This window comes from Ranitomeya variabilis, chromosome 2 (genome assembly GCF_051348905.1).
Source record: "Ranitomeya variabilis isolate aRanVar5 chromosome 2, aRanVar5.hap1, whole genome shotgun sequence".
Classification (NCBI taxonomy): Eukaryota; Metazoa; Chordata; class Amphibia; order Anura; family Dendrobatidae; genus Ranitomeya; species Ranitomeya variabilis.
The window spans coordinates 387,555,721-387,570,540 of record NC_135233.1 but is presented as its reverse complement, the minus strand read 5'-3'; the positions used below and the strand labels follow the sequence as shown (position 1 = coordinate 387,570,540).

The 14,820-nt window shown below is 46.9% G+C and overlaps 1 protein-coding gene across 1 annotated transcript; it reads left to right on the top strand.

Moving 5' to 3' along the window:
- Nucleotides 1–404: 404 nt before the first annotated feature.
- On the top strand, nt 405–12,832 carry LOC143806243 (peptidoglycan-recognition protein SC2-like). Its single transcript, XM_077286422.1, has 5 exons — nt 405–486; nt 558–618; nt 11,781–11,982; nt 12,151–12,269; nt 12,601–12,832. The coding sequence occupies exons 2-5, from the start codon at nt 570–572 to the stop codon at nt 12,777–12,779; spliced, it is 549 nt and encodes a 182-aa protein (XP_077142537.1). The 5' UTR covers nt 405–486; nt 558–569; the 3' UTR covers nt 12,780–12,832.
- The last annotated feature ends 1,988 nt before the right edge of the window (nt 12,833–14,820 follow it).

The window sequence follows — 14,820 nt, the reverse complement described above, 5'->3', positions numbered from 1 at the left end:
GGAACCATCCACACCTGGATCACAACCTCCCCCCATTGTGGGGTGACTGACCAGTTCTGACGTCAAAGCTTCTGATCTCGCTCCTCATTGCAAACAACTAAACCAAAAATAAAGAGGCGACTATTTCTGCTGCTGCTTATCAGAGACTCAGGGCCACGGAGCCGGGTGCAGAGCCGGTGCGGAGTGCAGAGCGCAGAGGAATATTCCGTTCTCCATCGTACCCCAGTATGTGATGTGTCAGCAGCGCTTGTTCGTAATCGCGGGGTGCGCATATTGTCGCGGGGTGCGCGTATTGTGCGGTCACTGTGATGCTGGGACCTCTGGAGTCCTATCGGATTGGACAGATTACCTGATAATAATAAATAACCCCTTTTATATAACATCGGCCACATCAGATAACGGCCGTTATCACCTCCCAGGGGACACTCCTCTCTGGAATAAATAGAGGAGGGACGCGGAGCAGGACACAGACACAGCCAAGCAACGGTAAGTGACACTGGACATCTGCGGCCCGGCCAGGAGGCACCTCACCCTGACCCTCCGCTTCTCTCCTCCAGGTCTAAGCAGCTATGTTGCGTCTTGTCGTTCTTCTCTTCGCCCTCTGCGCAGTCACTTACGGTGAGTAGAGGATATATGACCTTCTAATAGGGTGAACTCTGGGGGATACAGTCACACACAGACATTTCTCCCTACAACTAATGGCATAGGTGCAACATCCATGACACATCCACACATAATCTGCCACACACATCCCATCATTGGTAACCTCCAGCAGTGTAACACAACTGCAGCCCAATAACAGAGTATGATGTGGATTCTGGACCTAAATCCACACAAAAACCTGATTCACTGGCAGCATGGAATAAGCTCCAGAGGGAGCTCCCCCTAGTGGTGGCTGCAGGCAGAATCTTATCATGTATCTCGATATACAGGGAGCTCCCCCTAGTGGTGGCTGCAGACAGGATCTTATCATATATCTCGGTATACAGGTAGCTCCCCCTAGTGGTGGCTGCAGACAGGATCTTATTATGAATCTCTGTATACAGGGAGCTCCCCCTAGTGGTGGTTGCAGACAGAATCTTATCATGTATCTATATATAAAGGGAGCTCCCCCTAGTGGTGGCTGCAGACAGGATCTTATTATGAATCTCTATACAGGGAGCTCCCCCTAGTGGTGACTGCAGACAGAATCTTATCATGTATCTCTGTATATAGGGAGCTTCCCTAGTGGTGACTGCAGACAGGATCTTATAATGTATCTCTGTATACAGGGAGCTACTCCTAGTGGTGGCTGCAGACAGGATCTTATTATGAATCGCTGTATACAGGGAGCTCCCCCTAGTGGTGACTGCAGACAGAATCTTATCATGTATCTCTGTATATAGGGAGCTTCCCTAGTGGTGACTGCAGACAGGATCTTATAATGTATATCTGTATACAGGGAGCTCCCCCTAGTGGTGGTTGCAGACAGAAGCTTATCATGTATCTCGATATACAGGGAGCTCCCCCTAGTGGTGGCTGCAGACAGGATCTTATCATATATCTCGGTATATAGGGAGCTCCCCCTAGTGGTGGCTGCAGACAGGATCTTATTATGAATCTCTGTATACAGGGAGCTCCCCCTGGTGGTGGTTGCAGACAGAATCTTATCATGTATCTCTGTATACAGGGAGCTCCCCCTAGTGGTGGCTACAGACAGGATCTTATTATGAATCTCTGCATACAGGGAGCTCCCCCTAGTGGTGACTGCAGACAGAATCTTATCATGTATCTCGATATACAGGGAGCTCCCCTAGTGGTGAGTGCAGACAGGATCTTATAATGTATGTCTGTATACAGGGAGCTACTCCTAGTGGTGGCTGCAGACAGGGTCTTATCATGTATCTCTGTATACAGGGAGCTCTCCCTAGTGGTGACTGCAGACAGGATCTTATCATGTATCTTTGTATAAAGGGAGCTCCCCCTAGTGGTGGGAGCAGACAGGATCTTATCATATATCTCTGTATACAGGGAGCTCCCCCTAGTGGTGGCTGCAGACAGAATCTTATCATGTCTCTCGATATACAGGGAGCTCCCCCTAGTGGTGGCTGCAGACAGGATCTTATTATGAATCTAATCTCTGTATACAGGGAGCTCCCCCTAGTGGTGACTGCAGACAGAATCTTATCATGTAACTCTGTATATAGGGAGCTCCCCTAGTGGTGACTGCAGACAGGATCTTATAATGTATCTCTGTATGAAGGGAGCTCCCCCTAGTGGTTGGTGCAGACAGGATCTTTTCATGTATCTCTGTATACAGGGAGCTCCCCCTAGTGGTGGCTGAAGACAGGGTCTTATCATGTATCTCTCTATATAGGGAGCTCTCCCTAGTGGTGACTGCAGACAGGATCTTATCATGTATCTCTGTATAAAGGGAGCTCCCCCTAGTGGTGGGTGCAGACAGGATCTTATCATGTATCTCTGTATACAGGGAGCTCCCACTAGTGGTGACTGCAGACAGAATCTTATCATGTATCTCTGTATACACGGAGCTCCCCCTAGTGGTGGCTGCAGTTTCTTATCATGTATTTCTGTATACAGGGAGCTCCCCCTAGTTCTGGCTGCAGACAGAATCTTATCCTGTATCTCTGTATACAGGGAGCTCCCCCTAGTGGTGAATGCAGACAGGATCTTATCCGGTATCTCTGTATACAGGGAGCTCCCCCTAGTGGTGGCTGCAGACAGGATCTTATCATGTATCTCTGTATACACGGAGCTCCACCTAGTGGTGGCTGCAGTTTCTTATCATGTATCTCCGTATACAGAGAGCTCCCCCTAGTGCTGGCTGCAGACAGGATCTTATCATGTATCTCTGTATACAGGGAGCTCCCCCTAGTGGTGACTGCAGACAGGATCTTATGTATCTCTGTATACAGGGAGCTCCCCCTAGTGGTGGCTGCAGACAGGTTCTTATCATGTATCTTTGTATATAGGGAGCTCCCCCTAGTGGTGGCTGCAGACAATCTTATCATGTATCTCTGTATACAGGGAGCTCGGGCTGGATGCAGACAGGTTCTTATCATGCAGAGGAAAAAAAGAAGAAAAAAGGAACGCACTTACCCCTGTTCAAGCATAATTCACTTTATTTGGACATACTTAAAAACAGATTGCAGGGAGGGATGACAGCAGCTCTGGACAACAGCCGTTTCGTGCGTACAAGCACTTCGACGGGTCCTGGAGCTTCATGGATTCTAAACGGATTTTATAGACCCATCTAGGTAGCTTGCTCCTCCTCTCACCTATAGCACATGGTGGGGGGAAGGGAGGAAAGGAAGAGCGGGGGCAAGCAACCTGTCAGAACACCGGCAAAGCTGTGCTTTAAAAAGACAAAACATACATGTTAAAAACATACTCAAAGCACTATTTGTAGAACATAACTAAATGGATGCAAAAACTGATGAAATTTTTATAGAAACACAGACATGTCCACTTTGTCATTTAAACCGATGGGTCCTGCAGCATCTGTGCGCAAAATCCATCTAGCCTCCCTCTGCAGGAGGAGGCGGTGAAGATCTCCGCCCCCCTCTGGGAGAGAGACCCGTTCCAGACCGGCAAAACGCAGAGCATGAGCGTCTCCTGCATGGTAAGTGCGGATATGATCGATCAATCTACAGGCACCTTTTCCAGTCTTTACTGAGTTAAAATGTTCCCTAACCCGAACAAATAAAGGCCTGATAGTTTTCCCGATGTAGAAATTTCTACAGGAACAGAAAAGGACATAGACCACATGAGTGGTTCTGCAGGATATAAAATCGCGCACCACATGCTGTACATGGCCAATTCTGATAACGTTCCCTGTGAAATGGAACGAACAGAAATTACAGCTTCCACATTTATAATTTCCTTTAGGGATATTCTCTGTTAACCAATTACTTTTGTTGGATATAAATCTGTTGCGAACTACACTGTCTCTGATATTCTTACTCCGGCGGGCAGCAAAAAGGGGACCTTTATCTACCATGGTTTTCAACTCATCATCTTGTCGCAGAATGTGCCAGTTTCTGCGAATAGCAGCTCTAATTTGATTATCCAAAGGACCATATTTAAAACTAAAAATGAATCTTTTTTCTTGTTTTTTTTGGAGAGAAACGCATGTCTCAGCTTTGGCAGCCCTTTCGAGAGCACCATTCAAGACTGCGGGGGGATATCCTCGTTTCATGAACCTATCCTTTAAATCAATTGATTGTTTGATAAATGTCGCCGGGTTACTATTTATTCTTTTCACTCTGAGAAACTGACTATAGGGGAGAGACCGCTTAGTGTAAGGCGGATGAGCACTATTATAGTGTAGTAGCGCGTTTGAAGCCGTGGGTTTACGGTATACTTCTGTGGCAATGCTATTCTCTATAATTTGTAATTTAACATCCAAGAACACCAGACTAGAACCCCCAAATTGTGAGGTAAAGCCCATGTTCATGGTATTGGACGTCCCCAGGTAACTCACAAATTCCGTGAATTCATCCTGGTGCCCGTCCCATACCATGAACATGTCATCAACATATCTAGCATATAGCTTGATATGTTTGAGGAACGGATTATTTGAGGAATAAATATATTCCTCCTCAAACCTGGCAAGGAAGAGGTTCGCCAGGGTACATGCGACGGGGGTACCCATTGCGGTACCCACCGTCTGCAGGTACCACTGGGTGTCGAATTGAAAGGCATTGTGTTCGAGGATGAAAGAGAGACCTTCACATATGAAATGGATGGTGTCAATGCTGGTGGGTGTGTTCTCAAGAATACGTCTAATAGTATCAACCCCTAGCCTTTGGGGAATCCTAGTATACAGACTTTCAATGTCTATGGAGGTCAAAGCATAAGTATCTCTCCACTCGAAGTCTTTTACCATTTTTAAAAATTCTCCCGTATCTTTTGTGTAAGATGGAATATCTTGTAAAAGGGGACACAGCAACCAATCAATGTATGAGGACAGTGGTTCTGTCAGGGACCCCACCCCTGACACAATTGGACGACCCGGGGGGGCTGTTACAGATTTGTGTAATTTCGGTATATAATACCAGTGGGGTTTTCTTGGAAACCCCGGTAACAGCTTCTCAGCCTGTTTTACCGAAAACACCCCCTTATCCACATGTCTCCTCAAAAAAGAACGAAGCAGGTTTTTAAATTTTATAGTGGGATCCCCCTTTAATTTCATGTACGTTCTCTCATCTGAAAGTTGTCTAAGTGCCTCCGCTTTATAATGATCTTTTGTTAACAAGACAACGCTACCACCCTTGTCTGCACTCCGGACAATTACGTCAGACCAGCCCTTTATTTCTTTTAAAGCTCTTTTTTCATTTGACTTTAAGTTTTCATTAGAATGTTCATAAATCAAAGCCTCCACGTCCTTTAATACCTGTAATTGAAAAATATCTACCAGATTACCTGGAGAAGTAGGAGGCATATACGTGGATTTAATACCACCAGTAAACACAGGTTTGGTTGACTCATTGCTTTGTGCAGGCACGGGAGGAGCGCCTAAGGAATCAAGTAGTATATGCATTTCTTCACGCACATCGCCAAATGGGTCCTCTGTGACAAAAAAGCCAAGGGGGCCCACATGGCAAGGTGTGTCTCCAGGGAACGGGGTGCTGGAGATAGAGGAAGCAGTATTATTCCTGTTGGAAGAAAAAGATTTAAACAGATGAATTTTACGAATAGCTTTAAATAAATCAATTTTAAAGTCCACTATATTAAACGGTTCTGGTAAGCAGAAATTGAGACCTTTAGAAAGTACTGAAATATGTGCCTCACTGAGAACTCGTGAAGTTAAATTAACCACTGTTAACTCATTGGTCTCCAAGAGACTTGTCTCCTTTTTTTGGTGTTTCCGCCTGCCATTTCTTCTACTCCCTCGACGCGTCCTGCGTCTAAAGGGGAACCAGTTGAAGCTGGAACTGTCAATGTTGATGGAATGGCAGGATCTTCAGTGGCACTGGAGTCGGAATCAGTGGTCAAATAATCCCTTTTATTTTTATTGTGAGTTCTGTTGCGCACTTGTCCTTTATTCTGATTCCATTTTTTTGGGAATTTTCGTTGATTTTGCAGAGGAACGCCCTTATTCCAGGTGAAAACTTTGCCTGTTTCGAAGTCGACCTTGTCTCTGATGAACTTGTCTTTTTTTCTTTGTTTTATCTCATTTTGCAATGCGACAAGTTTAACATCCAATTTTTTGTCTGTTGTTAGCCATTGTGTCTCGGACAGTCTAGTTCTTAATTCTTCCTTAGTTTTTAACAGTTCCACCTTAGTTGTCTCGTAATTAATGATGTTCTGCTTCAGGACTAACTGTAATAAATCTTGGGAGCACTGCAATAGTATTTTCTCCCATTCATTAACAAAAGCTTCGTTATCTTTGAATTGGGCCATTTCTTTTATGACCCGTAACCCTCGCGGTACTCGACCGCATTCCACATAGGATTTCAAAGAGTTGTTCGTCCAAAACAAATTTACTTCTCTTTCTGCAACCAGAAAGAGCTTATGTTCAAGAGTTTTTGTGCTGAGAGAAAAAATGTTGTCGTGCAGCTCGCATTCTGAAAAATAAGAATCCACATTTTCCCTCCCTGCTAGTAGTCCATGTGAAAAGGATACTGATGCCGGCTCCATTTTATAGGGTCTCGGCTAGTGAATAATCACTACGGCTTTCAGAGTAACCTAGTGTGGCAAGGAATGGATCTCAGCTGTGCGTGCCGGTGATGTGGAAATGAATAACAGTCTAAATAAGTTCAAAGGTGAGAAAAAAACCACAAATCCGCACTGCTAGCTGAATGCAATCCATAAACAGTTCAACCACTTCACACTAAAATGGTTACAAAAGCCACACGTATCCTGTATGAAACTGGGGGTGCGGTTCCAAGGAAATATACAAATCATCCAGAGGAAAAAAAGGTTCTTATCATGTATCTCTGTATATAGGTAGCTCCCCCTAGTGGTGGCTGCAGACAATCTTATCATGTATCTCTGTATACAGGGAGCTCCCCCTAGTGGTGACTGCTGACAGGATCTTATCATGTATCTCTGTATACAGGGAGCTCCCTCTAGTGGTGGCTGCAAACAGGTTCTTATCATGTATCTCTGTATACAGGGAGCTGCCCCTAGTGGCTGCAGACAGGTTTTTTATCATGTATCTCTGTATATAGGGAGCTCCCCCTAGTGGTGGCTGCAGACAGGATCTTATCATGTATCTCTGTATACAGGGAGCTCCCCCTTGTGGTGACTACAGACAGGGTCTTATGTATCTCTATATACAGGGAGCTCCCCTGTTGTGAATTCTGCTCTTCGGTTCCCTCCGGTGGTTGTTGGTAGTAATGCAGTTGTCCCTGGGTTGCAATCCTGGGCAGGCGTCCCTGCTGATTGCAGCTCTGACTGGGATATTTAGGTGTGCAGGATTCATTAGCCCTTGCCAGTTGTCCATTGTTCTTGGAGGTTTTGCATCTCTGTCTGGTTCCTCCTGCCATGCTGCCAAATCAGCAAAGTGTCTGGTTTTGTTTCTGCAGTACACATGCTGTGTGCTTTACAATTCAGTACTATTCAATGTTTTTCTTGTCCAGCTTAGACTGTGTTTGGATATTTCAGTCAAGTTGGATTCGCAGGAGATGCAGATATACATTCCATGTCTTTAGTTAGATGGTGGAATTTTTGTATCATCTGCTGTGGATATTTTTAGGGTTTTAATACTGACCGCTTAGTATTCTGTCCTATCCTTTTCTATTTAGTTAGCGTGGCCTCTTTTGCTAAATCCTGATTTCTGCCTGCGTTTGTCTTTCCTCTAATACTCAGTCAATATTTGTGCGGGGCTGCCTATCCTTTGGGATTCTGCTCTGAGGCAAGATAGAATTCCCATTTCCATCTATAGGGGTATTTAGTCCTCCGGCTGTGTCGAGGTGCCTAGGATGTGTTAGGTACACCCCACGGCTACTTCTAGTTGCGCTGACAGTTTAGGGTTTGCGGTCAGTACTGTTTCCACCTACTCCTGAGAAAGTCTCATGCGGCTCCAAGGTCACCGGATCATAACACTCCCCCTAGTGGTGACTGCAGACAGGATATTATCATGTATCTCTGTTTATAGGGAGCTCCCCCTAGTGGTGACTGTAGATAGGATCTTATCATGTATCTCTGTATGCAGGGAGAGCTTCCTAGTGGTGGCTGCAGTCAGGATCTTATCATGTATCCCTGTATACAAGGAACTACGCATAGTGGTGGCTGCAGACAGGATCTTATCATGTATCTCTGTATACAGGGAGCTCCCCCTAGTGGTGACTGCAGACAGGATCTTATCATGTATCTCTATATACAGGGAGTTCTCCCTTGTGGTGGCTGCAAACAGGATCTTATCATGTATCTCTGTATACAGGGAGCTTCCCCAAGTGGTGGCTGTAGACTGGATCTTATATATCTATGTGTAGAGAGTTCCCCCAGTGGTGGCTGCAGACAGAATCTCATGATGTAGCTCTGTATACAAGGAACTCCCCCTAGTAGTGGCTGCAGACAGGATCTTATGTATCTGTATACAGTGTGGTGCCTGCAAACAGGATCTTTTCATGTATCTCTGTATACAGGGGGCTCCCTCTAGTGGTGGCTGCAAACAGAATCTTATCATGTATCTCTGTATACAGGGAGCTCCCCCTAGTGGTGACTGCAAACAGAATCTTATCATGTATCTCTGTATACAAGGAACTCCCCCTAGTGGTGGCTGCAGACAGGATCTTATGTATCTGTATATAGTGTGGTGACTGCAAACAGCATCTTATCATGTATCTTTGTATACAGGGAGCTCACCCGAGTGGTGACTGCAGACAGGATCTTATGTATTTCTGTATACAGGGAGCTCCCCCTAGTGGTGGCTACAGACAGGATCTCATGTATCTGTATATAGTGTGGTGACAGCAAACAGAATCTTATCATGTATCTCTGCACACAGGGAGCTCCCCCTAGTGGTGGCTACAGACAGGATCTTATGTATTTCTGTATACAGGGAGCTCCCCCTAGTGGAGACTGCGGACAGAATCTTATCATGTATCTCTGTATACAGGAAGCTCCCCCTAGTGGTGGCTGCAGACAGAATCTTATCATGTATCTCTGTATACAGGAAGCTCGCCCTAGTGGTGACTGCAGACAGATATTATGTATCTCTATATACAGTCATGGCCAAAAGTTTTGAGAATGACACCAAAATTATATTTTCACATGATCTGCTGCCCTCTGGTTTTCATTAGTGTTTGTCTTATGTTTATATCACATACAGAAATATAATTGCAATCATATTATGAGTACCAATAGGTTATATTGACAGTTAGAATGAGTTAATGTAGCAAGAGTTAATGTAGCAAGTCAATATTTGCAGTGTTGACCCTTCTTCTTCAAGACCTCTGCAATTCTCCCTGGCATGCTCTCAATCAACTTCTGGACCAAATCCTGACTGATAGCAGTCCATTCTTGCATAATCAATGCTTGCATTTTGCCAGAATTTGTTGGTTTTTGTTTGTCCACCCGTCTCTTGATGATTGACCACAAGTTCTCAATGGGATTAAGATCTGGGGAGATTCCAGGCCATGGACCCAAAATCTCTATGTTTTGTTCCATGAGTCATTTAGTTACCACCTTTGCTTTATGGCAAGGTGCTCCATCATGCTGGAAAAGGCATTGTTGGGCGCCAAACTGCTCTTGGACGGTTGGGAGAAGTTGCTCTTGGAGGACATTCTGGTACCATTCGTTATTCATGGCTGTGTTTTTAGGCAAGACTGTGAGTGAGCCGATTCCCTTGGCTGAGAAGCAACCCCACACATGAATGGTTTCAGGATGCTTTACAGTTGGCATGAGACAAGACTGGTGGTAGCGCTCACCTCTTCTTCTCCGAATAAGCTGTTTTCCAGATGTCCAAAACAATCGAAAAGGGGATTCATCAGAGAAAATGACTTTGCCCCAGTCCTCAGCAGTCCACTCCCTGTACCTTTTGCAGAATATCAGTCGGTCCCTTATGTTTTTTCTGGAGAGAAGTGGCTTCTTTCCTGCCCTCCTTGAAACCAGGCCTTGCTCAAAGTGTCTCCGCCTCACAGTGCGTGCAGAAGCACTCACACCAGCCTGCTGCCATTCCTGAGCAAGCTCGGCACTGCTGGTAGTCCGATCCCGCAGCTGAAACAGTTTTAAGATACGGTCCTGGCGCTTGCTGGTCTTTCTTGGGCGCCCTGGAGCCTTTTTGACAAGCTCTCTCCTTGAAGTTCTTGATGATGTGATAGATTGTTGACTGAGGTGCAATCTTTGTAGCTGCGATACTCTTCCCTGTTAGGCCATTTTTGTGCAGTGCAATGATGGCTGCACGTGTTTCTTTAGAGATAACCATGGTTAACTGAAGAGAAACAATGATACCAAGCACCAGCCTCCTTTTAAAGTGTCCAGTGATGTCATTCTTAGGGTACCGTCACACAGTACCATTTTAATCGCTACGACGGCACGATCCGTGACGTCGCAGCGATCGTATGATTATCGCTCCAGCGTCGTAGACTACGGTCACACGTTGCAATCACGGCGCTGGAGCGATGCCGAAGTCCCCGGTAACCAGGGTAAACATCGGGTAACTAAGCGCAGGGCCGCGCTTAGTAACCCGATGTTTACCGTGGTTACCAGCGTAAACGTAAAAAAAACAAACAGTGCATACTTACATTCCGGTGTCTGTCCCCGGCATTCTGCTTCTCTCCACTGTGTAAGCGCCATAGCCGGAAAGCACAGCGGTGACGTCAGACGTCACCGCTGTGCTCGCTTTCCGGCTGGCAGACGCTCACACAGTGGAGAGAAGCTGAGACGCCGGGGACAGACACCGGAATGTAAGTATGCACTGTTTGTTTTTTTTACGTTTACGCTGGTAACCACGGTAAACATCGGGTTACTAAGCGCGGCCCTGCGCTTAGTTACCCGATGTTTACCCTGGTTACAAGCGAACACATCGCTGGATCGCTGTCACACACAACGATCCAGCGATGTCAGCGGGTGATCAAGCGACGAAAGAAAGTTCCATACGATCTGCTACGACGTACGATTCTCAGCAGGATCCCTGATCGCTGCTGCGTGTCAGACACTGCGATATCGTAACGATATCGCTAGAACGTCACGAATCGTACCGTCGTAGCGATCAAAATGGTACTGTGTGACGGTACCCTTACTTAATCATGACTGATTGATCACCAGCCCTGTCCTCATCAACACCCACACCTGTGTTAATGGATCAATCACTAAAACGATGTTAGCTGCTCCTTTTAAGGCAGGACTGCAATGATGTTGAAATGTGTTTTGGGGGTTAAAGTTCATTTTCTGGGCAAATATTGACTTTGCAAGTACAGTAATTGCTGTTAAGCTGATCACTCTGACATTCAGGAGTATATGCAAATTGCCATTAGAAAAAATGAAGCAGTAGACTTTGGAAAAATTAATATTTGTCTCATTCTCAAAATTTTTGTCCATGACTGTACAAGAGTTCTTGTATCACTTGTAAAACCAATAGGCTACATCTTGGGGAAATATTGAGAATATAGACCAATACAGAAAATCAGAAAAAGGGGTACCAGTGGGACCCTCATTAAAATATTCTTCCACACTTTGCAGCCTATATGAGCACTTTGTTGCTTATCCTAGAGGTTCAGCCTTCAGTCTGGTCTTTCTGGTGGCACGCACTGCTGCGGTATATACCTACATAAGCCTTTCTGGTCAGGATGGAGTTAATGTTTGGTAGTAATGATGGTCTCTTGTGCCAGGCTGCCCCACCATCCTCAGCAAGTCTCAATGGGGAGGCAGTTCTCCCACCTGCAGGACAGCCATGACCACGCCGGTCACATACGTGGTCGTGCACCATACGGAGGGCACCGCATGTTCCAGCCAGTCCGCCTGCATCACCCAAGCCAAGAGCATCCAGAACTATCACATGAGCAGCAACGGCTGGTGCGACATCGGATACAAGTAAGAAGCTTGGGGGGATTCTAGGGGGCTGCTTATCAATTGGTGACATTCGGGGATAGACCCATGTACGGCACTGGCCTGTCTCATCCGCTCTTTCAGCAGATACAGAACTAATTCTACCACTCTGGTATCAGCCAGCATTGTGATCCTCCTTGTTTTTCACCGCAGTTTCCTTGTGGGTGAAGATGGTCAGGCGTACGAGGGCCGTGGATGGACGTCCGTCGGAGCTCATGCTCCAAATTACAACTCCAACTCCATTGGCATCAGCGTCTTCGGCTCCTTCACCAGTAAGTCCAGCAGCTTCTTAGTGAGCTCAGTAGGATGATGGGTGTTGTAGTATCTTTCCTCAGTCCAGTCGCGGTTGTTCTGCAATCTAGACCATGAATCCCCAGGGAGATAAATAATGTAAGGACAAGGCAGATGAGGAGTGTCCAGGCTGTGAGCGCAGGAATATGTGTCAATAACTGCCGCGTGCCCTTGAGAGGTTTGATGAATCCGAGACACGGAAACAATAAAAACCCAACAGTTAGTAGCGAGGCCCCTTGTGCCCCATACCTCTAGAGATGGGGCCGATCTGTAGTTACAGTACAATCTGTCTCATGGATCTTCTCATTTCAGGCAAGAACCCAAACTCCGCGGCCCTGAACGCCGTCCAGAGTCTCATCAGTTGCGGCGTCTCCAAAGGCTACATCAAGTCCGCCTACATCCTGAAGGGACATCGCAACGTCACCGCCACCGACTGCCCCGGGAACACCTTCTACAGCACGATCACTTCCTGGCCTCGCTTCCAGGCCTGAGGCCGAGGGGTTAATGTGTCAGGAGGCTCCTGTGTGCACCCGAAATAAATGCAGCAACGACTTATAGCAGACAAATGTGTCAGTGGATAAATGTGCAGCAGGTGGAGGAGACACTAAAAGCTCCTGGGACCCCATTATCACGTGTTATTTATAGCAGTGTAGCCCCAATAATCGTCCGAGATCCTGGAGTCCCAGAGGGATCAGAACCCCCCAATATTCACAGCCTGGAGGTACACAAGGTCAGCGTCGGACTGGAGCACCTTGGGCCCACCAGAGAAAATCATTCTTGGGGCCCACTATGTAGCTACATAGAAATAAATACAAGACCACCAATTGTGCGGTAAAACACGCTAATATCAGGGTATAATATAAGGTAGTACACGTCTTAATTATGTAGCAGGGGCTGGGGGTAGCCCCCTCATAGAAAATAAAATAGCCCCCTCATAGGGTACAATGTATCCCCCTCACAGAATATAATGCAGCCCCCTATAGACTATAATGTAGCCCCCCCCATAGAATATAATGCAACCAGCCTCAGAGTATAATGCAGCCCCCCATAGGGTATAATGTAGCCCCCTTGGAGTATAGTGCAACCCCCCTCCATAAGGTATAATGCAGCCCCTTCATGGAATATAATGTAGCCCCCTCATAGGGTATCACGCTGCCCCCTCTCATAGGGTATCATGCAGCTCACCCTCATAGGGCATCATACAGCTCCTCCCCCATAGGGCATCATACAGCTCACTCCCCGCATAGGGTATCAGGCAGCTCACTCCCCCCACAGGGTATCAGGCAGCTCAACCTCCCCATAGGGTATCAGACAGCTCACCCTCCCCATAGGGCATCAGGCTGCTCACTCCCCCCATAGGGCATCAGGCAGCTCACTCCCCCCATAGGGCATCAGGCAGCTCACCCCCCCTTGCCCGCTATTATAATGAGATGAATTCACTCCTCTCCACGCCCATGGGGGAGTGGGGAAGCGTGAATATTCATTTCACTTTAGCAGCGGGAACAGGCTTAGGCTTCCTGTCACCCGCTGCTTCTCCGCTGGTACCAGGAGCCCCATAGCAGCTGCGTGGTGTGCGCTATTAGTGACACCCCACTTGCTGGGGGCCCCTGGAGCAGCGGGGGCCCTAGGCACTGCTGGCACTGTATGCCAGCAGGTGTCAGAGCCTGGGCCCACCGGAGAATCCTCCGGTTCTCCGGTGGGCCAGTCCGAACCCTGCACAAGGTACAGTACAGGATCTAGGGTGTGGTGTTATCACCGAGCAGAACTATACTGCTCCCGTGTTACCTGCTGTATTATACTCCAGAGCTGCACTCACTATTCTGCTGGTGCAGTCACTGTGTACATACATTACATTAATGATCCTGAGTTAAATCCTGCATTATTATCAGGGCAAACTATCAGGAGAAACTGCCAGGTGGCACTCCCGAGCGGTTTCTGCTGCCCTGACAGTGAGAACCCAGAGTCTCAGATAGCCTGTGACTACTGTACTCAAAGCGCCCGAGAGCTGGGCAAGAAAACACCCTTACAGCAGAGCTAGAGTGAGCAGAACGCCTGGTGGTGAGTGTACTGAAAGGCCCTGTGGTCACGTGACAACAGGGGGCGGGGCTTAGAGTCCTATAGCAGGAGTATGCAGGATATTACAGGAACAAAGGTACAGGAGAAGGGAAAGGGAGTCACCGGACACCAGGAAAAGGATGAGGCAGAGGGAGACGCAATCCAAGACAAGCCAAGGTCAATAAACGGGAGCGGCAATGCAGTACACAAGGAGCAAGGAAATAAAGAATAGTCAGGGGCGAGGCAGGAGTCAGAAAACCAGAGAAGCAGATACACAGAACCGCATCAAAAGGCAAAATCACACCAGGGAACAGAACCGAGTCAAAACCATCCAAGCAAACTAGAATATAAGCACAAGGAACAAGCAAACAGAGGTCAACACACTCAGCCAAAAGCAAAAGTATAACTGACAGAGATTGGAGCTTCCCAGGGCTATAAGAAGCTCACCCCGAACCAAAGAGAGGCCAATAATAAGCC